The following is a 24,540-nucleotide window of genomic DNA, read 5'->3' as shown; positions in this document are numbered from 1 at the left end:
TTCATTCTGCGTTTAAATTTTTCAAAAATACTTATTAGTTTTCTCAGAATTCGGAAAAAATAAATGCGTTTAAAAAATGTTCGACCGAAATTTTGCGCCTACGATCTCAAAAAGGATTAATATATTTTTAAACATTTTTAAAATCAGTATTTCAAAAGCTGTTAAATGAGGTGTCACATGATGTACTTTACCATTTAAAAAAATCAAAGTTATGGCTGTCACCTGAAGAGGGATCTCGTAAAGTTCGAAACGTTGATGCTATAATATACTATGGTTAGTTTAAAAATCGACCTGTCCGAGCGTTTTGCTTATATTCTTAAAATAAACAAGTTAACAGGGGGGGCAACACTTATTCCACCGCACTGTATGTTTCAAATGCTTTTGACATTGAGACAGATCGCCTTAAATTTGCACTCTGCAGATCACATTACTCAGTCGTTTTTACAAGTATTCTTGTGTTCCATGTTCCAAATCTTATTACATCAGTTTTACCAATACTTTTTTAAGTTCTCTCCTAACTTACTTATTTTTATTATTATATTTTGCTTTTTACTGTTTTAATATTATTTTTTATTTATTTTTTAGGAAAATGATGGACATTTTAAACACTCATCTTCAGTCAAATACTTCCAAAGACAAGTCCTATATATCGATAAAATCTCCGATAAACATACCACTTTCTCCAAGTTTTCATCAATCCTTAGAAATATCTGATGGTAGAGAATCATTAGGCATATTGCCACCAAATTTTGATTCAGAAGCTAATTTCTTTAATTTTACTGATAGAGATTCGTTAAATTTTAAAAATATTTTGTTAGAAGACTCAGATCCTGGTAGAGAATCTCTAGGTATTTTACAAATAAATGACTTGAATGTAAATTTTGGAAATGACACAGACACAATGCCAGATATTAAGTTATCATTTATTGATAAAGTTAATCAGACTCATCAGATTTTAGATACAGGTTTTCTTATTACTAGTCCATCAAAATTCTTAATATCCGCTACATCACCTAATTCAGTATTATCATTTAACAGTAACAGTTTAGAATTTCCATCGAAAATTTTTACATTAACCAGAACTGATTTTAGTAGTTCACTTTTTTCCCCCAGTAAATCACTTTTCAATAATGCCCATATTATAAATTCTTGTGATGTAGAACAACGTAACAGAATTAACTCTCAACCTCTGCCAACTAAAACGACACAGGCAGAAGTTGCATTCTGGAGCACAAGGAGACCTAACTACAAAAAGGATTCAGATATATTATGTTATGAACAATTGAAGTTTGATGATGACAAAGATGATATGTTTGTAAGTATTTGCAATTTTTTAATTACATGTTTTGATTTACAATCTGCTTCATCGAAGCTATAAGTAAATAGTTGGAGTGTTACTTGAGGGAGATATCTATTAGGCAGGCATTCTACTATTTTTAGTGTTGAATTTTTTTTAAGTCTAAGCAAAATCTGATTTGTCCGAAAAACGTAAGCTCAGCTAAGTATACACGCAAAAGCTACCTTAAGTTCAAAGGACGAAATTTCCTCAATCACTATTGTTTTCCTTGTTTTTTTTTTGTTGGCGAGACTTTATTTAGGCGCAGATTTGTGTAACAAGCTATTTGGCTAATAAGACTTCAGGGAAAGGGTTTCAAAAGCATGTGTGTTGCATATGCATTTCTATTGATGTTAGCGAGTATTAAAGTTATCTTCAACAGGAATATTTTTCTTGGTACAAATTCACCTACATTTCGGGTCTTCGAATATTCGGACATTCATTAGAAGTGGCTGGGTGAATTGCCAATTTTTTGAAAAATCATTCTGAATGTACTTCCTGGATCACAAATTCATCCACTGCCGTAGGCGCTGATTTTCTACACTTGCGAGCAAAACAATCGACTCACTCGATAAATTGTAGTTTATGCTTAGTAATTTCATGTTGTTTTCTTTGAATTAAAACAATTAATGCAAAAAAAGTACTAAAAAACAATTCTTTAATGCAAAATGGCGACGTGTTTGTAAAATTTTCCTACATCTGTATGGTCTAGAGTTTAGGGAATGCAGCAAACATTGTAACGGGCATGTTCTAAGCAATTTAGACCTCTTTGAATCTTTTATGTTCAACAGGAATATTTTTCTAGGTACAAATTCACCTACATTTCAGGTCTTCGAATATTCGAACATTCATTAGAAGTGGCTGGGTGAATTTGCCAATTTTTTGAAAAATCATTCTGAATGTACTTCCTGGATCACAAATTCATCCACTGCCGTAGGCTGATTTTCTACACTTGCGAGCAAGACAATCGACTCACTCGATGAATTGTAGTTTATGCTTAGTAATTTCATGTTGTTTTCTTTGAATTAAAACAACTAATGCAAAAAAAGTACTAAAAAACAATTCTTTTATGCAAATTGGCGACGTGTTTGTAAAATTTTTAGGGTTAGGGAATGCAGCAAACATTGTAACGGGCATGTTCTACGCAATTTAGACCTCTTTGAATCTGCCGGTGGTCGTCTCAGTCGCTTTTCAAACGTTGACGTGTGTATACTTCGAAATGCAGTAAGTGAATATTTTATATATGGATACTTCACCAGTGAAGGCGGCCCAAGTAATTCAATAATTACGAGAGTTCTACAGTCAAAGGACTGTCGTCCGTCTCAAGGGCTTACCGTCAATACCAGGACACTGACAGCTATAGTCAACGGGTTCGGATCGACGTCGTGTAACGACATAGAGAGAGGATCGATTCATTGTCCTGATTGTCTTGATGAATCGGCATGCGAAACGATTTCAACTTCAAGAATCCTTGAGGTGCCACCGTCACTCAGTGGATAGTTATGAGACGACTTAAGGCTGCCACTTTGACTACCAGACAAGCTAGCATATGACCCAAGTTCAACGCATGTTAGAAACAATCTCGACTTCAGTTTGCCCGAGGACACGTCAATTGGGACCTTGACCAATGGAGCACAGAAGTGATTTAGATATTAATAAATAATTAAACGTTGTTAGGATATGAACAATGTAAATATACAGGGTGATTCATTAAGAATGTCCAATCTCTGAGTTGTAGATTCTAGACCTCAAAATAATAAGATTTAACCCAAATGTGGCTCGTTACTGAGTTACAGGGTGTTTTATTTAAAAATTTAATAACCATTTTTACTCAGTACTTTAACACTATTTGACGTATCCTTTATCCTTTCCATGTAACAATATATTCTTCATTCGTAACGATAAAATAATTAGTTTGCGAGATATTTGAACTTAAAAATGGAGGGGCACAAAACATTAATCAAAATAGCTGTGCCGTTTCATTTTTAACTTCAAATATCGAAAACTAACTCTAACTCTCTAAAACTAACTAAACTCTCGACTTTATCGTTACGAATGAAGAGTACATTGTTTACATAGAATGGATTAAAGAATCTAAACATTGAGCTAAAATGGCAATTCTGCCAGTGGCGTAGAATTTGGGAAGGGTCAACCATTTACTATACCCTGTAGTACGCCTTTGGTATTAGCCAGAAACGTTTGTTTACCATAATTTAATAAGGTACACAGTACTTACACTTTCTGCTAAGTATGACAAGGATGCGTTAAATAGTGTTAAAATTAAATAATTGTTTTAGTAAAATTGTGGCTTATTTCCGATTAAAAATAGTTAAATAGAGTTAAAGTACTGAGTAAAAATAGTTATTAAATTTTTAAATAAAACACCCTGTAACTCAGTAACGACCCATATTTTAACTAAGTGATTTGGGTTAAATCTTATTATTTTGAGGTCTGGAATCTACAACTCAGAGGTTGGACATTCTTAATGAATCACCATGTATTAACACAAAAGAACAACATAAAAAATATTAAGTTGATGAGCAGATTCATGCCCTTTAGCGTTTGGTTGGTTCTGTGTGATGTTTCTCATTAGGTTTCTACTTCCTTTTTTTTTTTTCAATCTGGACGTCCTCCGTCCAAAACCGAGGCAACAAAAGGAAAAAAAAGAAGTAGAAACCTGATGAGAAACATCGCACAGAACCAACCTAACGCTAGAGGGCATGGATCTTCTCATTAACCTAATATTTTTTATGTTGTTATTTTGTGTTAATACAGGGTAGTTCATTAAGAATATCCAACCTCTGAGTTGTAGATTCCAGAACTCAAAATAATAAGATTTAACCCAAATCACTTAGATAAAATGTGGCTCGTTACTGAGTTACAGGGTGTTTTATTTAAAAATTTAATAACTATTTTTACTCAGTACTTTAACACTATTTACCTAACTATTTTTAATGGGAAATAAGCCACAATTTTGCTAAAAAAATGATTTAATTTTAACATTTTTGACGTATCCTTGTCATACTTGGCAGAAAGTGTAAATACTGTATACCCTATTAAATTATGGTAAACAAACGTTTCTGGCTACTACCAAAGGCGTACGACAGGGGATAGTAAATGGTTGACTCTTCCCAAATTCTACGCCACTGCCAGAATTGCTATTTTAGCTAAATGTTTAGATTCTGTAATACATTCTATGTAAATAATATACTCTTAATTCGTAACGATAAAGTCGTTAGTTTTCGAGATGTTTGAAGTTAAAAATGAAACGGCACAGCTATTTTGATTAATGTTTTGTGCCCCTCCATTTTTATTTTCAAATATCTCGCAAACTAATTATTTTACGGTTACGAATGAAAAATATATTTTTACATGGAAAGTATTCGAGAATATAAAAATTATCCTATAATAGCAATTCCCTCAGTGGCGTAGAATTTGGGAAGGGTCAACAATTCACTTTCCCCTGTCGTACGCCTCTGGTAGTAGCCAGAAACGTTTGTTTACCATAATTTAATAGGTTACCATAATTTAATAGGTAAAAGGACCTTACACTTTCTGCCAAGTATGACAAGGATACGTCAAATAGTGTTAAAGTACTGAGTAAAAATAGTTATTAATTTTTTAAATAAAACACCCTGTAACTCAGTAATGAGCCACATTTTATCTAAGTCATTTGGGTTAAATCTTATTATTTTGAGGTCTAGAATCTACAACTCAGAGATTGGACATTCTTAATGAATCACCCTGTATATTATATTGTTCATATCCTAACAACGTATAATTGTTTATTAATATCTAAATTACTTAAATATTTTTTTCACAGAAGTAGGTGTATAAAATCAATGTCAATAGCCGTAGCATCTATGCATGTATCGCCACTAAAAATCTAGCTGGTTTCAATACTCTGGTGTCCTAATCTGTTAGTATTTGTAAATGTAATGTTTTTCCAAACCCTAACTGATTTCAAGATCCTGGTGTCTACACACGCTAGCATCTGTAAATATGCGGCCCGGAGAACGATTTACCCAATGCTGAAGTGTCAAAGCAGTGAGCTATAGAGGTGGTTCGTCTATGTTTTGGGGTGGTTTATCTTTAGAAGGAAAAACAGAGCTTGTGTTCGTGCTCAGTGATGTCAATTTTTTTATTTTGTAACTTCAAAGGGTTGTAACTTTTTTATGTGCACGTTTGTACTAAGTTAGGTTCCATCGAATTATTTTTGGTCAGAATATGGCAATTAAATTTATTACCTACCTTTTTGTTGCACCCTGTATATTTTTATTTTGATTTTGTATTTCTCTTAGGGCAAAGGTGCAAAATGCAAAATTTTGACGCCTGTCAAAATTTTCAATTTCGAATCCTGAGAAAACTAATAAGTATTTTTGAAAAATATAAACGCAGAATGAAAGACTACTTTATTACTGAGTAAGACTACTGATTTAATTCATTATTTTATTTTATTAATATACACTCCTGGTCAAAAAAATCCGGACACCTTAAAAATGTGTCATTTTCGATGTCTCGTATTTCCTAAGCCTTATTCTTTAACAATATTGCTGTAATAATATTGTTGCTAGACAGGTAAATCGTCATTGTATACAGGGTACACCAATCAAACTGTGTTTTTTTCTCAAAGTTCGCCACACCCTGTGGAATATTCTAGCGTTTATAAAATACTGAAATTAAAACCCAACCATAGCCTAAGGTTTTCTTAACATTCTGTTTTTTGATTCATTCGCTTATGTTGGATAGTAAAAAAGTTAGTTACCTTAACAACTAGCCATGTATTTCATCAATACAGGGTGTTTTTAAATAAGTATGACAAGCTTTAAGAGGTATTTCTAATAAGTTTCTATGCCTATGGAAACTACCTCGAATACTTTGTAATCGTTAAGATGTTTTATTTTTTGCATAAAAATGGCAGAGAAATTCAAAAATCATTTTTAATTTGAAATACCTTAGTGGCGTCTTAATTTTTTCTTTAAAAAAATTCAAACCATTACCCGTACGGGCTATACTACCCGTATGTGCGCCAATGGTGAATATAAAATTATTAATTGTATGTCAAAAAATGCGCAATAACTACTTAAACCCCACCAAATTTCATTTGCATATCTCAACCGGTTTCAGACCAATACATAAATCGTCAATTTGTAAGAAAAATTTCAACACTCCGTATCTCGGAAACGAAGCATTTGCGAACATACGTTTATAAATTAAACTGTCATCTTTTTTCATGCAGAATTACCCCTGAAAGTTTGTCACACTTATTTAAAAACACCCGGTATTGATGAAAAACATGGCTAGTTGTTATAGTACCTAACTTTTTTATTATCCAACATAAGCGAATGAATAAAAAAAAGAATGTTAAGAAAACCTGAGGCTATAGTTGAGTTTTAATTTCAGTATTTTATAAAGGCTAGAATATTCCAGGGTTTGACGAACTTTGAGAAAAAAACACAGTTTAATAGAATTTCGAGCCTGTGCAAGAACATACCGAGCGATAAGAAGTATTCACTTCATAAAATATAATAATTGAATTGCTTATATTTAAAGTAGAAGCCACATTTAGAATCCAGTGCAGGTAGCATAGAGCAACGTATTTTTTACCGGAGACCGACCGACCACGTTGCCGGTTTGACCCGAGCGGTGCATTAGGACTGGATTTAAGAATCATAGTACTGGAATATACGCGTACACAACCATTTCTTACGGTTGTATACACGAACCTACCAGTGTGCCGACATGAGCGGCATCCATTGCCGCTCATGTCGGCACTTACACTGTATTCTAACTCTGGCGTTTACTATAGGAACGTGATTTTCATCAAAATTGTAGTGTGTATAAATATATGTTATTTCAGCAAGACTCTGTATTTATTGAGGGAAATCATATTGCACAGAAATTAGCTGATGGCTCATTTTTAAATGAACGTAAGTATGTTAAAAATCTCATTTACTGATGTAGATTAGCAGACATTGTATTTCCTCAGCTTCCTTTGACAGCTAAAATTTCTTCACTTTATAATTTTAGCTCTTTTACTTAATTGATACAGTTCTTCCACTATATCTTTGCCCATGCATGAAATTATTCATGAATTACTTTTTATACTAGGTCTCTTTTTTTACTCACAGAAATGAGTATCGGAAAACTAAGCTGCTTGTCCTACAACTACAATATGTTAAACGAGGATAAATAATACGGCATGTCTTTGATACCTTGTTTACTAAGAATTTTGACGTTTTTTATTTTCAGTGACAGTGACATTAGCGCATTTGTTGTTTTTATTGGAATTTATAACTTAAGTTGTGTTTATTTTACAACGTTATATTGTGTTAAAAAATTATATTATATATAAATGTACAGGGTTATTCACTATATTTTGACCCCATGTAAACTGCTTTATTTACAGAATTAGAAAAAAATAAAAATGTATACCATTTTTATTCAGTTGCAATGCGAAGGCAAAACAATCTTACTTTTCAATTAGAATACGGAGCGCAGTCCAGTCCTCTGAATCGCGATTTTCGGCTCTTATTGGAGCCTCATCGGAGAGAACGTAGGCACTGTACTCCATATCCTAAATGACCAGCACCGAGAGCTTTTCTCACCCATTGCAACCGAAGTGAAGGTATTAGGTGACTATCGTCATCTGGTAATTGAAAGATGAAGTAGTTTTCAATCCTAATAGCAAAATTAATAATATTGAAAATACAGTAGAACGTCAATAATCCGGATTAATTGGGACCGGACCCCATCCGGATTATCAAATTATCCGGATTATCGAAATTACTCCAAAAAACGCTAGTATACACATTAAAGTACAACAAACGTTTTAAAATTTTATGTTTTCTCTTGTACAGTAAGGTGTCTAGAGTTGAAATTAATCAAAACATTATTTTATGTTTAAACACTGTATTGTAATTACTTTATAATAGCACCATGTGTACAGTAAAAACATCAGACACTATTTGGGCTTTTAAAAAAATGTGTAAAATATTTTTGAACTGCGGTGGAGCTTCGTTTTTCGCAGCGAAGTTCTTAGTTTATTTTAAAAGAAACAGATATTTTTGCTAGATACAAATCCGGATTATTGACGGTCCGGATTTTTGACGTCCGGATTATCGACGTTCTACTGTATTAAAAACATTACTAAAAGATTTTTAAATTGAAAACTTATTGGTACACTTTCCTGGTGACACCTCCAAGGCTTCTGCAATTTGCAAGCACATGGATGCTGCAGTGAAGATAAAGGGAAGGAATTCTACACTATGCAATTCACACCCCCCGTCTGCCGCTTGGTAAAGTTCCAACGGAAAATGCACCTGGTTACTCTACGGAGTAATACGACTATAAAATAAAAATGTATACCATTTTTATTCAGTTGCAATGCGAAGGCAAAACAATCTTACTTTTCAATTAGAATACGGAGCGCAGTCCAGTCCTCTGAATCGCGATTTTCGGCCCTCATTGGAGCCTCATCGGAGAGAACGTAGGCACTGTTCTCCATATCCTAAATGACCAGCACCGAGAGCTTTTCCCACCCATTGCAACCGAAGTGAAGGTATTAGGTGACTAGCGTCATCTGGCAATTGAAAGATGAAGTAGTTTTCAATCCTAATAGCAAAATTTATAATACATATTGAAAATATTAAAAACATTACTAAAATATTTTTAAATTGAAAACTTATTGGTACACTTTCCTGGTGACACCTCCAAGGCTTCTACAATTTGCAAGCACATGGATGCTGCAGTGAAGACAAAGGGAAGGAATTCTACACTATGCAATTCACATCCCCCGTCTGCCGCTTGGTAAAGTTCCAACGGAAAATGCACCTGGTTACTCTACGGAGTAATACGACTATAAAATAAAAATGTATACCATTTTTATTCAGTTGCAATGCGAAGGCAAAACAATCTTACTTTTCAATTAGAATACGGAGCGCAGTCCAGTCCTCTGAATCGCGATTTTCGGCCCTCATTGGAGCCTCATCGGAGAGAACGTAGGCACTGTTCTCCATATCCTAAATGACCAGCACCGAGAGCTTTTCCCACCCATTGCAACCGAAGTGAAGGTATTAGGTGACTAGCGTCATCTGGCAATTGAAAGATGAAGTAGTTTTCAATCCTAATAGCAAAATTTATAATACATATTGAAAATATTAAAAACATTACTAAAATATTTTTAAATTGAAAACTTATTGGTACACTTTCCTGGTGACACCTCCAAGGCTTCTGCAATTTGCAAGCACATGGATGCTGCAGTGAAGATAAAGGGAAGGAATTCTACACTATGCAATTCACACCCCCCGTCTGCCGCTTGGTAAAGTTCCAACGGAAAATGCACCTGGTTACTCTACGGAGTAATACGACTATAAAATAAAAATGTATACCATTTTTATTCAGTTGCAATGCGAAGGCAAAACAATCTTACTTTTCAATTAGAATACGGAGCGCAGTCCAGTCCTCTGAATCGCGATTTTCGGCCCTCATTGGAGCCTCATCGGAGAGAACGTAGGCACTGTTCTCCATATCCTAAATGACCAGCACCGAGAGCTTTTCCCACCCATTGCAACCGAAGTGAAGGTATTAGGTGACTAGCGTCATCTGGCAATTGAAAGATGAAGTAGTTTTCAATCCTAATAGCAAAATTTATAATACATATTGAAAATATTAAAAACATTACTAAAATATTTTTAAATTGAAAACTTATTGGTACACTTTCCTGGTGACACCTCCAAGGCTTCTACAATTTGCAAGCACATGGATGCTGCAGTGAAGACAAAGGGAAGGAATTCTACACTATGCAATTCACATCCCCCGTCTGCCGCTTGGTAAAGTTCCAACGGAAAATGCACCTGGTTACTCTACGGAGTAATACGACTATAAAATAAAAATGTATACCATTTTTATTCAGTTGCAATGCGAAGGCAAAACAATCTTACTTTTCAATTAGAATACGGAGCGCAGTCCAGTCCTCTGAATCGCGATTTTCGGCTCTTATTGGAGCCTCATCGGAGAGAACGTAGGCACTGTTCTCCATATCCTAAATGACCAGCACCGAGAGCTTTTCCCACCCATTGCAACCGAAGTGAAGGTATTAGGTGACTAGCATCATCTGGCAATTGAAAGATGAAGTAGTTTTCAATCCTAATAGCAAAATTAATAATATTGAAAATATTAAAAACATTACTAAAAGATTTTTAAATTGAAAACTTATTGGTACACTTTCCTGGTGACACCTCCAAGGCTTCTACAATTTGCAAGCACATGGATGCTGCAGTGAAGTGAATTAGAAAAAAATGTAAAATACAAAAGTTATTCGATTTTTAAATTATGATTTTTTGACATATATATCGTACTAGTGACGTCATCCATCTGGGCGTGATGACGTAATCGACTATTTTTTTAAATGGGAATAGTGGTCGAGTGCTAGCTCATTTGAAAGGTTATTCAATTCCCTATTCAGTAATATAAACATTAACATGATTAATTATACAGGGTGTCAAAAAATTTTTTTTAATTAAATTAATTGACACAAAAAGAAGAATGTATGTAATTTATTTAATTCAAAATACATTATACCGATGTCAGGAAACAGAAATAAATGTTTATTGAAGAAATAAACATTACTTTTCACTTACATTCAATGTTCAAGCTGCCACCCATCTGCCTCTTGGCAGTTTGAACATTGAATTTAAGCAAAAATAAATGTTTATTTGTGCAATAAACTTTTATTTCTGTTTTCTGACAGCAGTAAAATGTATTTTAAATTAAATAAATTACATACATTCTTCTTTTTGTGTCAATTAATTTAATCCAAAAAATTTTTTTTCGGACATCCTGTATAATTAATCATGTTAATGTTTATATTACTGAATAGGGAATTGAATAACCTTTCAAATGAGCTAGCACTCGACCCCTATTCCTATTTAAAAAAAATAGTCGATTACGTCATCACGCCCAGATGGATGACGTCACTAGTACGATATATATGTCAAAAAATCATATTTTAAAAATCGAATAACTTTTGTATTTTACATTTTTTTTTAATTCTGTAAATAAAACAGTTTACAGGGGGATCAAAATATAGTGAATAACCCTGTACAATATAACTTTATAAAATATGTCAACCGATAATAGTAATTTCCTAATTATTACATTGACAGGGGGTCAAAATATAGTGAATAACCCTGTACAATATAACTTTATAAAATACGTCAACCGATAATAGTAATTTCCTAATTATTACATTGACAGTACGTATCAATTATATTTCAAATCAACGTACGTTTCAATTAATGTTTTGATTTAACTTGTTTGAAACTGAATCTTGACGTTTGCGCAAAGATAAAATGGAACAACTACATGCATGTTTAGTAACATTTTAGATGCTTAATGTTTTGTGTAAGGTGGTTTCGGTTGTTATGCTAACTTTGCAATTTGGTTTGTTTTTTTATCTAGCCTTTGATAAGGGCTACCTCCTTTGATAATTGCTTTCCGTGTCCAGAACACCAACAACTTAAATCCTATATTTACAGTGGATGGTCCTGTAATTTGCTAAGATTAAGTTCTCACTTGTGCGGGTCTCTCTCATGTTTGTGCATGTTAATAGGTGGTGACTCATCTGACCTGCGTCATCTACACCGTCGCAAGTATCGGCCTCCTGGTATCCCTATATTTTTGTCGCGTAGTATTAGGTTACTATGTCCGTCCCACCTTGACTTTACAGTATAAGGAACATAGGCAGTGCACTCCTTATGAGAGTTTTTAGCGGGAAGATGCCGATTTTATCAAAAAGGATTTGGAATCGAACATTAAAGAAATTAAATTAAAACTGTTTTAAAAAAGCAATCTACAATTTTAGGATTCATATGCGGAATAACTATAATATATCAAATAAACTTAAACTCATGGGAATCCTAAAATTGTAGATTGCCTTTCTAAAATAGTTTTAATTTAATCTCTCTAACGATCGATTACAAATCCTTTTTGATAAAATCGGCATCTCCGCGCTAAAAACTCTGATAAGGACTGCATTGCCTATGTTCCTTATACTGTAAAGTCAAGGTGGGACGGAGTATAGCACAACGTGAGACGCCATCTCTTAGTCTGTTTAGCGCTCTTTTATATCGAAAAGTGTTGAATGTAGTAGCTGACGCTTTATCATCATCCAGTCTTCTGCTTCCAAAATTAAACATAGGCCTCCCCTAATTTCTTCCAGTTCTGTCGGGTTTGAACTTCCTGCAGTCAATTTCCAGCGACCCTTTTGACGTCGTTTTGACATCGCCTGTCGATGACGACGAGCTGACGCTTGTCATAGTTTCTCCAGTGGTTTTCAGGTGCATTCCAAGTGACTTTTCTGGAGAAGGCATTTCTTCGACGTTGTGAATCAGAAATCCTTTGTAATTTTGTAGAGTTTTACCAGCAGCCTTTGATGGTTAACTTCATATGCAACAGTTAGGCTTCTGAACACTACCCCTGTTATTTCTTTCCGTTCAAATCCATCTTCAATGTCTTGGGTTAGGTTAATAGTTCATTTACTCATGGTTTTGGTCCCATTTTTAAAGATCCGCTTGGATTGACATAAGATTTGGCACACACATATCACAGAAAAAAGTGATATTGTGCCCATATGTGCTTTTGTACTGGGGGTGAGTTTCACCTGTTCTTGTGGGTGAAAAAATATACGTTCAAAATAAGTCCAGAAGTGGACAAACTGGCATTCTAAGCAACTTTTGTTCTATAGTTTTTTCAAAAATAAGTACTTTGAGACGATGAAACTTACAGATCATATACAGTGTGTCTGTGTAACTGTGGAACCATATGGGAAACTTTTTTAATATCAATTTTACGAAAAAAAATTATTCTTCATAAAGTGCTCTGCATAGTCTAAAACCTAAGATGCAATCATCAGATATCAAATTTTATTAATAATATACGAGTTATGTCCAAAAATATGAATTTCGCTCAAAGTAAAGTGCCTTTATATTTCACAATACCAAAAATTGTTATTAGGAAAAGTTGTTTGTAATTAAAAATTATGTTATAATATGCATTTACACTCTTCTAATTGAAAAAAAAAAATTTTTGAAAATTTTCCTCAAATTACAGATACCCAACATCGTTTTTATTTAAGAGGATGGGTACGTATTTTCGGCTGCAATGCTATTCAAATGGGGATTCATTTTTTTTTTTCGAATCCTGAGAAAACTAATAAGTATTTTTGAAAAATTTAAACGCAGAATGAAAGATTACTTTATCACCGAGGACCGAAAGTCCCTGAGAACTTTCTATAATGTTTATTTTAAGAAGTTACAGGGGTGAAAAACTAAGAGAAAATTTAGTGTGATTTTTAATTTCAAATATCTCATTCAAAATAAACTTTTTATTTATTCTAAGGTACTTTAGGCCCTCGGTAATAATTTAGTCTTTCATTCTGCGTTTAAATTTTTCAAAAATATTTATTGGTTTTTTCAGGATTCGAAAAAAATTAACACAATGTCCGTGGTAATATTTTCCAAATCTATCTTTGTCTTACAACGCACTCAGTCGAATAGAATATTGTCAGCATATTGTCAGTGAGACAGTGACAATCAGTGACAACTTTAAATATTTGACATGGCATCGGGAATATTTTGAGTTGTTGATTAAATAATATTGATATATAGTGTATTTGATAAATAATTGATTTAAGACGTGAACTTAATAAAAAGTTATTTATTGTGTATTATTGGTGGAAGATCCAAGCAGAGAATACATCAGGATAATATATTCTGTGATCCAAGTATTTGTTGTTAAAGATGTTCAAAATTGTAAGCGTTCCATAGTTATAATATATTATTAAAAAATCACTTTAACACTTTTCCTCTTTTCTCGATTGAGTATTAGTTTTTGTTGTACATATAAATTAATACAATCACTGAATACATAGTTATTAAAAAAATTATCACATTTATTAACTGAATTAATAATTTGCAATTATACAAATAACAGTTATACAACAACATTCAAAAGCCATCTCTTTAGGTTAATGATGACATTTTCAAGTAGAATGATATTCTAGTAATGTTTACATATCCATACTAGTGTGAATTTTACTACACGTAATTTGTCGTGTAAAGACAGAAAAAGTAGGGATAGCCGTAAAATATTTGCGAATTATGTACCGATAGCCTTAAGATAACTCCGTTATTATTAATTTTGCGTAAAAAAGTTATTCTTTATATAAATGTCTGAATAGTCAAAAAACTAAGATGCAATCATAAGATATCAATTTTTTTCAATTTTATACGAGATATGTCAAAAAATATGAATTTCGCTCAGGAGTAAAATACCTTTTATAGTTCACCATATTTCAACTAGAAGGATGCAATTGCATATTGAAACATAGTTTTTAATTATTCTGAACAACTTTTGTAATAACAAATTTCAATATTGTGAAAATCAAAGGTACTGTACTCTACAGCGAAATTCATATTTTTTTACATACTGCATATAAAATTGATAAAATTTAATATCTTATCATTTTATCTTAGTTGTTAGACTACGCAGAACGTTTTATGAAGAATAATTTTTTTCGTAAAATTAATAATAACGGAGCTATCATAAATAAAAAGGAGGTTTAAATAAAGAGGAGATTTGACGAAAATTTTCAAAAAAAAATTTTCAATTAAAAGAGTGTAAATGCAGATTATAACAATTTTTAATTAAAAATAACTTTTTTCAATGACAATTTTCGATATTGTGAAATGTAAAGGCACTTTACTCTTGAGCGAAATTAATATTTTTTGACATACCTCGTATACGTGTGATAAAATTTGATATCTGATGATTGCATCTTAGGTTTTAGACTATGCAGAGCACTTTATAAAGAATAACTTTTTTTCGTAAAATTGATATTAAGAAAATTTCCCATGCGGTTCCAAGTTACGCAGACACACTGTATAAACAATACATAAGTAAAGTAACTCGTGAAGCTGTAACGATTAATTTCATTTGGGATGCTAATTAGGGGGTGATTTTCACGACTTTTTTTACCAAAAAAATAGGAACAACTTTATTTTGAGCGTAACTTGCTTACTTTTGCAGCTATAAACTTTTTTACAACACTTTAAAAAAGTTGTGATGAATTTTTCCCGAAACTTGCATCATTTTTTGTTTATTTCACGTTCAGACCTCATGAATACACCATTTTTCAATTTGTTATAAGCTACCCAAGTAGCAATTAGCAAATATTTTTGGCTTTTAGGTTACAGTTGACTTAATTGTCGGAATTCTATCATTTGTTTTACTTTATTATTTTATTTCAACTATTTATTGCCAATTCTAGAACTATTATAATATATATAATAAATAATGTAGTAAAACAAATGATAGGGTTCATTTGTTCTTAGGGTTCTTCCAATTCCGCCATCTAATAATGTTTACCCCTTTTTGGTGGCGGTGGCATGATGTAATACTTCTTATTACCAGTATTTTTGATTTCAAACAAAACGTAATAATTAGCGACAATATTCACTTTACGGTACCAACGCATTCGCAATACTAAACACCTTCTCAGTTACCCCTCCTACTCATCCCGCTCGAGGCACTTTAGGTGGGCGGTTCACGCCCATTTACTCAGAAAATATCTAATGACATTATATTTTATATTTTGTTTACGTTATATTTTGTCTATTCGCGGTGTGCAAGTACTTGGAAAGGGAAACGAGAAACGACCCTGCGCGAGTCGCGGAGAAATATTGCAACTATCTTAAATAATTCATATTGTCAATTGAAATGTCAAATTGACGTATAGTTCATACCTTCTGTCAATGAAGCAGAAAAATTATATATTGCTCCACAATATTGATATGATATGCAATTATTATATAAAGGTAAATTTAATTAATTGTATTTTGCTTGAAGTACTGCATTTTAATAACTAATTTTATTTACTACATACAATTGTTTACGTTTGCATCACATAACCTGCATCTTAGTTTTTCTTCTTATTATTTTTTTGGACTATGGCCTTGACAATTATCCAGTAACCATGACTAATATAATTGGCCAATATAATTAAAAGTGCGAATAAAAGTACAGAGCGTAGAAATAGGGGTCGCTTTGCCGAACTTGCACGGTCCCAATACGCAAATAATCGCTAACCGCAGCGAAGCGGTTAGCCCTGTTACATATATGCGTTTCCCGCACATCTCGTGCACTACTGAAATTACGCAAATATGCGGTTCCCGCACTCAAAGGGTTAAAAAAATTTAATTTTAATATAAAAGTCAAAATTTATGTTAAAGATGTTCTGTATAAGTTTAATGTATTGATGGTGCTTTTAAAGGTATCAGAAAATGCCTGCATTTTTTATATTCTGTGTTTTCATTTTCTTTACATCCCAAAAATCTCAAGTAAAACCAAAATGGCGCATTAAACAATATTACTAAAAAAATACCTTATTACCAACCCTAGACGCAGAAGTCCAATCGCCAACCAAACCCGGCCGCGCCGACTATCCCAACTATTTTAGAACGCACCCTCTTATTGGGTGACAGAGGTTATGTGACCAGTGTTAAAAGTGTAGCATTCTCCTTAACAGCGTTGCCACATTTAGTAGATTTCTATTTTTTGGTAGATTTTTGATATTTTTTAAAAAATTCTAGTAGGCAATATTTTTAATAGATTTTTGGTATATTTCAACATTTTGTTATGACTAAAATACTGGCATTATTTAGAAAAACCAAAACGTTTCTTTGAATGAGATATTTGGAATTAAAAGTCACACTAAATTTTTTCTTTTTTTCACCTTTGCAACTTATTAAAATAAACATTATAGAAGTTTTCAGGGACTTTCGGTCCTCGGTAATAACGTATTCTTTCTTTTTGCGTTTAAATTTTTCAAAAATACACTCGCGATCATAAAAAGCGGGTCACTCGATGAGTTATTCAAGTTAGATGTCTCGAATTTTCTAAACCGGTTGTCCGATTTGAGTGATTTTTTTAGTATGTTATAGCCTTATTCTTTAGCAATATCGCTATAATAATATTGTTGTTAGGCCGGTAAATTGTCATTGTATACCGGGTTTAACAATCATACTGTGTTTATTCCTAAAAGTTCGGAACACCCTGTGGAATGTTTTAGCATAGATAAAATATTGAAATTAAAACTCAATTGTAGCCTTAGGTCTCTCAACATTTTCTTTTTTGATTTATTTGTTTATGTTGGATAATAAAAAAGTTAAGCACGTTAATAACTAGCCATGTTCTTCATCAATACAGGGTGTTTCTAAATAAGTGCGACAAACTTTAAGGGGTAATTTTTTATGAAAAAATAATGACAGTTTGCTTTATAAACATATGTCCGCAAATGCTTGGTTTCCGAGATACGGGATGTTGAAATTTTTCTTACAAACTGACGATTTATTTATTGCTCTAAAACCAATAGAGATATGCAAATGAAATTTGGTAGGTTTTAAGAGGAAGTTATTGTGGATTTTTTGACATACAATTAATAATCCTATATTTACCATTGGCGTGCATACGGGTATAAACATTTTAGATACATCCCGAAAATTCTTAATTGTATGTCAAAAAATGCGCCATAACTACCTCTTAACATCTACCAAATTTCATTTGCATATCTCAACCGATTTTAGAGCAATAAATAAATCGTCAGTTTGTAAGAAAAAATTCAACATCCCGTATCTCGGAAACGAAGCATTTGCAGTCATACGTTTATAAAGCAAACGGTCATTATTTTTTCATGCAAAATTGCCCCTTAAGGTTTGTCGCACTTATTTAGAAACACCCTGTATTGATGAAGAACATGGTTAGTTGTTAAGGTGCCTAACTTTTTTATTATCCAACGTAAACAAATAAATCAAAAAAGAAAATGTTAAGAAAGCCTAAGGCTACAACAGAGTTTTAATTTCAATATTTTATCTATGCTAAAACATTCCACAGGGTGTTCCGAATTTTTAGGAATAAACACAGTATGATTTTTAAACCCGGTATATAATGACAATTTATCGGTCTAGCAACAATATTATTATAGCGATATTGCTAAAGAATAAGGCTATAACATACTAAAAAAATTACTCAAATCGGACAACAGGTTTAGAAAATTCGAGACATCTAACTTGAATAACTTATCGAGTGACCCTCTTTTTATGATCGCGAGTGTAGTTATTAGTTTTTTTAGGATTCGCAAAAAATTAAAACATTTAAAATACATTAAACATTTTAACTGTTAGCTGTTGTTTTTATTATAAAAAATTCTAAATATATCTCAAAAATCCTTAAGTATATTTTAGTTTTTGATTTAGTAGATTTTAGCTAAAAAATGGTAATTACCAGTTGGTGGTTTGGAATAATTAGGTTTCCAATTTTTGGAATTCCTCTTGGGACATTTAGGACGGATATGCATATCACTGTATATACTGTATTTACATGGCCTAAAAAGAATCTACTGATTTTGTGAAAGCGAAACTACTGAAAGAGTAAAAACTGACATGGCAACTCTGTCTACCAAAGCTGATACAAAGATTAGGTTATCAAATCTACTGATAAAACAATGGACAATGGAATGGAAACCAGCTATTAAAAAAAACAAATAAACAGGTTGTTAAGTAAATCGAAAATTTCCAGCAAAATAAAATATATATAATAATAAAAAAATAAGGTTACAAAGTAAATTCTTTTTCTCCTTCTGAAGTTGCCGCAAACGTGTCACGTGTCACACACCTAAAACAACACCTAGGGTCGTAACAGACAACTACAGAGTCAGCCAGAAAACCCAAATCGGCCAGGGCGTAAATTAGTTTAGCATTATAACGTTTTTAAGTCGTTGCGATTGTTGAAAAAACTGAACTGTGATATGTAGTTGTCACAATGGTAATAAATTAGTTGCCCGTATAACTAAAGGTATTACTTAACGTTGTAACATCGTAATGTCAGTCGGGGTAGGGGACGTTGGCCGAAACAACTGAAAATGCTCTCGGGCAACGTTATATACAGTGCATTTGTTTGTACTGACAACCAATGCGTCGAAAAATTGCTACTTGGGTATATTATTGCTAGGAATATTTTCTTCGATAAATACTTCTTGAGTTATTTGCGAAAAACCGTCTAAAAACGTGTTTGTCTTTTGTTGAAAAATGAACATATTCACTGGCAAATATCTCGAAAAGTATTGACTTTTCAAATGAAAAAACTCTATAGAACAAAAGTTGCTTAGAATTAGTCAGTTTATCCACTGCCGGACTTATTTTGAACGTATATTTTTTCACCCACAAGAACAGGTGAAACTCACCCCCAGGATAAAAGCACATATCGGCACATTATCACTTTTTTATCGGCTAACATCTTTCATCGATATGTTAGCTATTTGTATGCCAAATTTCATGTCAATCCAAACGCTTCTTTAAAATTTGGAGGTTTTGCAATATTTTACCGTGAGTGAATGGGCTATAAGGGTTTGGTTGCAACAGGACTTTCCGGGTCTGAACTCTACTTGTTCTGGAATAACTTTAATCTCCACAAATGCATCGATCCGGCCCAGTATCATTGTGTTGAATGCCTTGAGAAGGTGATACAAAAGAGGGACAGGTTGAAAACTCTTTGTATCCGCCGAATCCTTACCTAGTTTCACTAATTTAATCCCAAGTATTACTAAAGGCATCTTATTTAAATGAAGTAAAGAAACACAGACTTACTCACAATAATTTAATATTACTTTGACGACCGGTTTCGATCTCTACACTATTCAGATCATCTTCAGGTCGCCGTTACAAGTAGTTAAATGCTACAATTAAAAGAAAGCCAGAGTTAGAACATTGTCTGGTTGTATCAAAATGCAAATAGAAAGCCAAAATTTTGAAAAGTGATGCAACTGTTGACGTTTCAGAACAACAAACTGATACATATGCACACATATGAGAAACAGATACTCATAAGCATGCATACGCACATAGATGCATGCGGTTTATGACTATTTGTTGAAAAGTTAAATTTTTAAAAATTATTAAAAAATTATTAAAATCTGTTTTCTAAGACTTAAAACTATAATTTTGATCCACTTACATGCCGTTACAAGGGATGCTTTGTAAGTTCATCGATAACATGTTTAAACGTCCAACTTATGCTAATAGGATATCTAGGTAAGGGACTGGGCAAGCGGACATGCTTCGTAGGTCAAAACACAGTGAATTGGAATGGATCCTGAAGGCAGATGTGTGTTGTGAAACAGAGAAAGATGTATTAGTAATGAGAAAGACAACGTTCGAGTGGGAATGTTATTAATGCAGCTGAGTTCTAAATAGACTTATTGTAAACACTTGTACTATTGTGAAGGTCTTTGCTCTTAGATGTTTTGAGCTATGGGCAGAGGTCAATGTAAGGAAAATGACAAATAGGAATAAATATTCAAGTTTATATTGTTCCCAGTCACAGGACTACGGGATGTCATTTATTTAGTATCATTGTAGATTGTTAGATTTCCAAGTGTTAGGCACCTACAATGATACTAAATAAATAAATGACATCCCGTAGTCCTGTGACTGGGAACAATATAAACTTGAATATTTATTCCTATTTGTCATTTTCCTTACATTGACCTCTGCCCATAGCTCAAAACATCTAAGAGCAAAGACCTTCACAATAGTACAATTGTTTACAATAAGTCTATTTAGAACTCAGCTGCATTAATAACATTCCCACTCGAACGTTGTCTTTCTCATTACTAATACACCTTTCTCTGTTTCACAACACACATCTGCCTTCAGGATCCATTCCAATTCACTGTGTTTTGACCTACGAAGCATGTCCGCTTGCTCAGTCCCTTACCTAGCTATCATATTAGCATAAGTTGGACGTTTAAACATGTTATCGATGAACTTACAAAGCATCCCTTGTAACGGCATGTAAGTGGATCAAAATTATATAGTTTTAAGTTTTAGAAAACAGTTTTTAATAATTTTTTAATAATTTTTAAAAATTTAACTTATTCAACAAATAGACATAAACCGCATGCATCTATGTGCGTATGCATACTTGTGAGTATCTGTGTCTCATATGTGTGCATATGTATGTATCAGTTTGTTGTTCTGAACTGTCAACAGTTGCATCACTTTTCAAAATTTTGGCTTTCTATTTGCATTTTGATACAACCAGACAATGTTCTAACTCTGGCTTTCTTTTAATTGTAGCATTTAACTACTTGTAACGCCGACCTGAAGATGACCTGAATAGTGTAGAGATCGAAACCGGTCGTCAAAGTATTATTAAATGATTGTGAGTAAGTCTGTGTTTCTTTACTTCATTTAATATGGACTAACATATTTATGCAACCCATTCAATATTAGCATCTTATTTACTGTATATTTTGTTGGTTTTCAAAGACTTATTTTTTATGTTTTAAGATTATGAATATGGTCCCCTTGATTCTACTCCACAACCTGAATGGCCAACTGACATGGATGACAGTGAATCAAAGAAAGAAGAAAATGATCATAAAGTTGATACAGGAACCGTTTTTAAAACAATTGACAAACTAGTTCCGAGCGTGTCACAATCAAAATCTGAACCTAATACAAAGAACTCTACTTCTTCCAGTTCATCTACTAGATCAAGAGAGGCTAAGGAGATGTTACAAAACTTATCTGACATTTTTAATACTACACATAAAAGTGACAAAATGAAATTAGAAGGAAGAAAATTGTTGAGCAGCTTAGCAGAAATGCTTAATAACACTCAGTCTAGCAAAGATGAAGAAGATTCAGGACATTCGTCAATCATTGATAATGATTCAGACAAAGATAAGCCTGATGTGTCAGATGGAATAAAACCAAATCAAATCTCAGGTAAGCTTGTGACTATTCTTGGAAGTTGTAATAGAAAAGGAGCAAACGGCGGCGTCGTTTAAAAAAATTCCCATGAGATTTTTTTGCATAAGCACATTCGTGAGACACCCTAGAATAAGGTTCAAGAAGTCGCCCACGCGAGAATTTGTTTCGCCCAATTTGTTTAAACAATTTTTTTAAAACAAATTGCAAAATCAATATTTTTGGCCCGAACAATTTTTTTAGGGTTTTTGGATCATTATGAACAAAAAAGGTCTCTTGTAATTTTTCTTTAAAGTTAATGGTTTTCGAGTGGTGAGCAATTTAAAATTGACTATTTCACTAGACTGTTTTTAACTGATAAAACGTCATAGCAACGCATCGTTTCCTACTGACAAAACTCCTTAGCGACGTGATTTCTCAGCGACAAAATTATGACAGATCCGCCACGAAAGTGTCTGGTAATAACAAATAAATAAAGATTATATTTCGTTGATATGGTGCATTAATTGTCTCGTGAAATAGTCTTGTCGAATATCATTTGAGAGAAAATTATTTACCGGCAAAATTTTATCCTGGTTTCATTCAAGTTCGTTGTAGTCCAGAAAGCCACTGCGCATCCGCTAGGAAAAATATTCTGATTCGGTTTTTTTTTGCACAATCTTACTCAAAAAGGACTCCTTTTAACAAATTTGCATGTTGCCAGGACCAAATGGTGGTCAAAAATTTTTTAAACGTTTTTTTCTTGTTTTTTTCCTAAAATTATTTTTTTTGCATGGAAAAAAGTTTTTTTAGGCTTTTTGGATCATTCCAAACAGAAAAGGTCTTTAGTGACTTTTCTCTAAAAATGATAGTTTTTGACATATAAGCGATTAAAAATTGAAAAATTGCGAAATCGGCCATTTTTAACCCTCAAAAACTATGTGAAAAACTGAAAATTTGAATATTGCCAAGATAGGTAGATATTCTTTAAACATCGATTGATGAAATCCCGAAGAGTTTTTTGCAATGCAATATTCAAAACTCCTTTGTTTTTTAATTTCTAATCAAGCGTGCGCGACACTATTTTCAACCGACAGTATGGTGCAAATGAAAGGAATAAATTCGTTATTTCGTAAACCGGCGACTTTAAGGAAAAATCGCGAAACAGGTCGATTTTTATTTTTAAGTTATGATATTGTGGCATATATGGTATACTAGTGACGTCATCCATCTGGACGTGATGACGTAATCGGTGATTTTTTTAAATGAGAATAGGGGTCGTGTGCTAGCTCATTTGAAAGATTCTTCAATTCTCTATTCAGTAATATAAACATTTACATAATTATTTATAGTGTCTAAAAAATTTTTATTAAATTAAATTATTTGACAAAAAAAGAAGTAGAAGGACACCCTGTATAAATAATTATGTAAATGTTTACATTACTGAATAGAGAATTGAAGAACCTTTCAAATGAGCTACCACACGACCCCTATTCTCATTTAAAAAAATCATCGATTACGTCATCACGCCCAGACGGATGACGTCACTAGTATAGCATATAAGCCACAATATCATAACTTAAAAATAAAAATCGACCTGTTTCGGGATTTTTCCTTAAAGTCGCCGGTTTACGAAATAACGAATTTATTCCTTTCATTTGCACCATACTGTCGGTGGAAAATAGTGTCGCGCACGCTTGATTAGCAATTAAAAACAAAGGAGTTTTGAATATTGTATTGCAAAAAACTCTTCGGGATTTTATCAATCGATGTTTAAAGAATATCTACCTACCTTGGCAACATTCAACTTTTCAGTTTTTCACATAGTTTTTGAGGATTAAAAATGGCCGATTTCGCAATTTTTCAATTTTTAATCGCTTATATGTCAAAAACTATCATTTTTAGAGAAAAGTCACTAAAGACCTTTTCTGTTTGGAATGATCCAAAAAACCTAAAAAAAACTTTTTTCCATGCAAGAAAAATAATTTTGTGAAAAAACAAAAAAAAAACGTTTAAAACATTTTTGACCACCTTTTGGTCCTGGCAACATGCAAATTTGTTAAAAGGAGTCCTTTTTGAGTAAGATTGTGCGAAAAATCCGAATCAGAATATTTTTCCTAGCGGATGCGCAGTGGCTTTCTGGACTATTGCCTTTTGGTAATTTTCGCTTATGAAATTTTGACAAAATCACTCGACTGACGTCTCGTGATTTAAGTCAAAATTTAATTCGCGAAAATTGCCAGGCAACAAACTTTCATACCAGTCGAAAATATTGCCGGCAAAGTTTTCTCTCTTGTGATATTATATACAAAAAAAAAAACGAAAAATGGCGATTTTCAAGGATTGATAACTCGATTAAACTCATTATTTTATTACTAAGCTGTTATTTTTAAATAT

The 24,540-nt window shown here is 32.9% G+C and overlaps 1 protein-coding gene across 3 annotated transcripts in view; it reads left to right on the top strand.

The window, feature by feature from the left end:
• The window catches only part of LOC126882227 (uncharacterized), a 143,759-nt gene that overhangs the window by 65,464 nt on the left and 53,755 nt on the right, over positions 1-24,540 (top strand). For all 3 annotated transcript variants that reach the window (XM_050647040.1, XM_050647038.1, XM_050647039.1), the window contains 3 exons: positions 586-1,315; positions 7,197-7,266; positions 21,742-22,182. In XM_050647040.1, the coding sequence (XP_050502997.1) occupies positions 586-1,315; positions 7,197-7,266; positions 21,742-22,182 (1,241 nt within the window). The remainder of the gene's footprint in view (positions 1-585; positions 1,316-7,196; positions 7,267-21,741; positions 22,183-24,540) is intronic.

This window comes from Diabrotica virgifera, chromosome 3 (genome assembly GCF_917563875.1).
Source record: "Diabrotica virgifera virgifera chromosome 3, PGI_DIABVI_V3a".
Classification (NCBI taxonomy): Eukaryota; Metazoa; Arthropoda; class Insecta; order Coleoptera; family Chrysomelidae; genus Diabrotica; species Diabrotica virgifera.
Note: the sequence above shows the minus strand (reverse complement) of the source record. Positions and strands in the feature narration are given on the sequence as shown.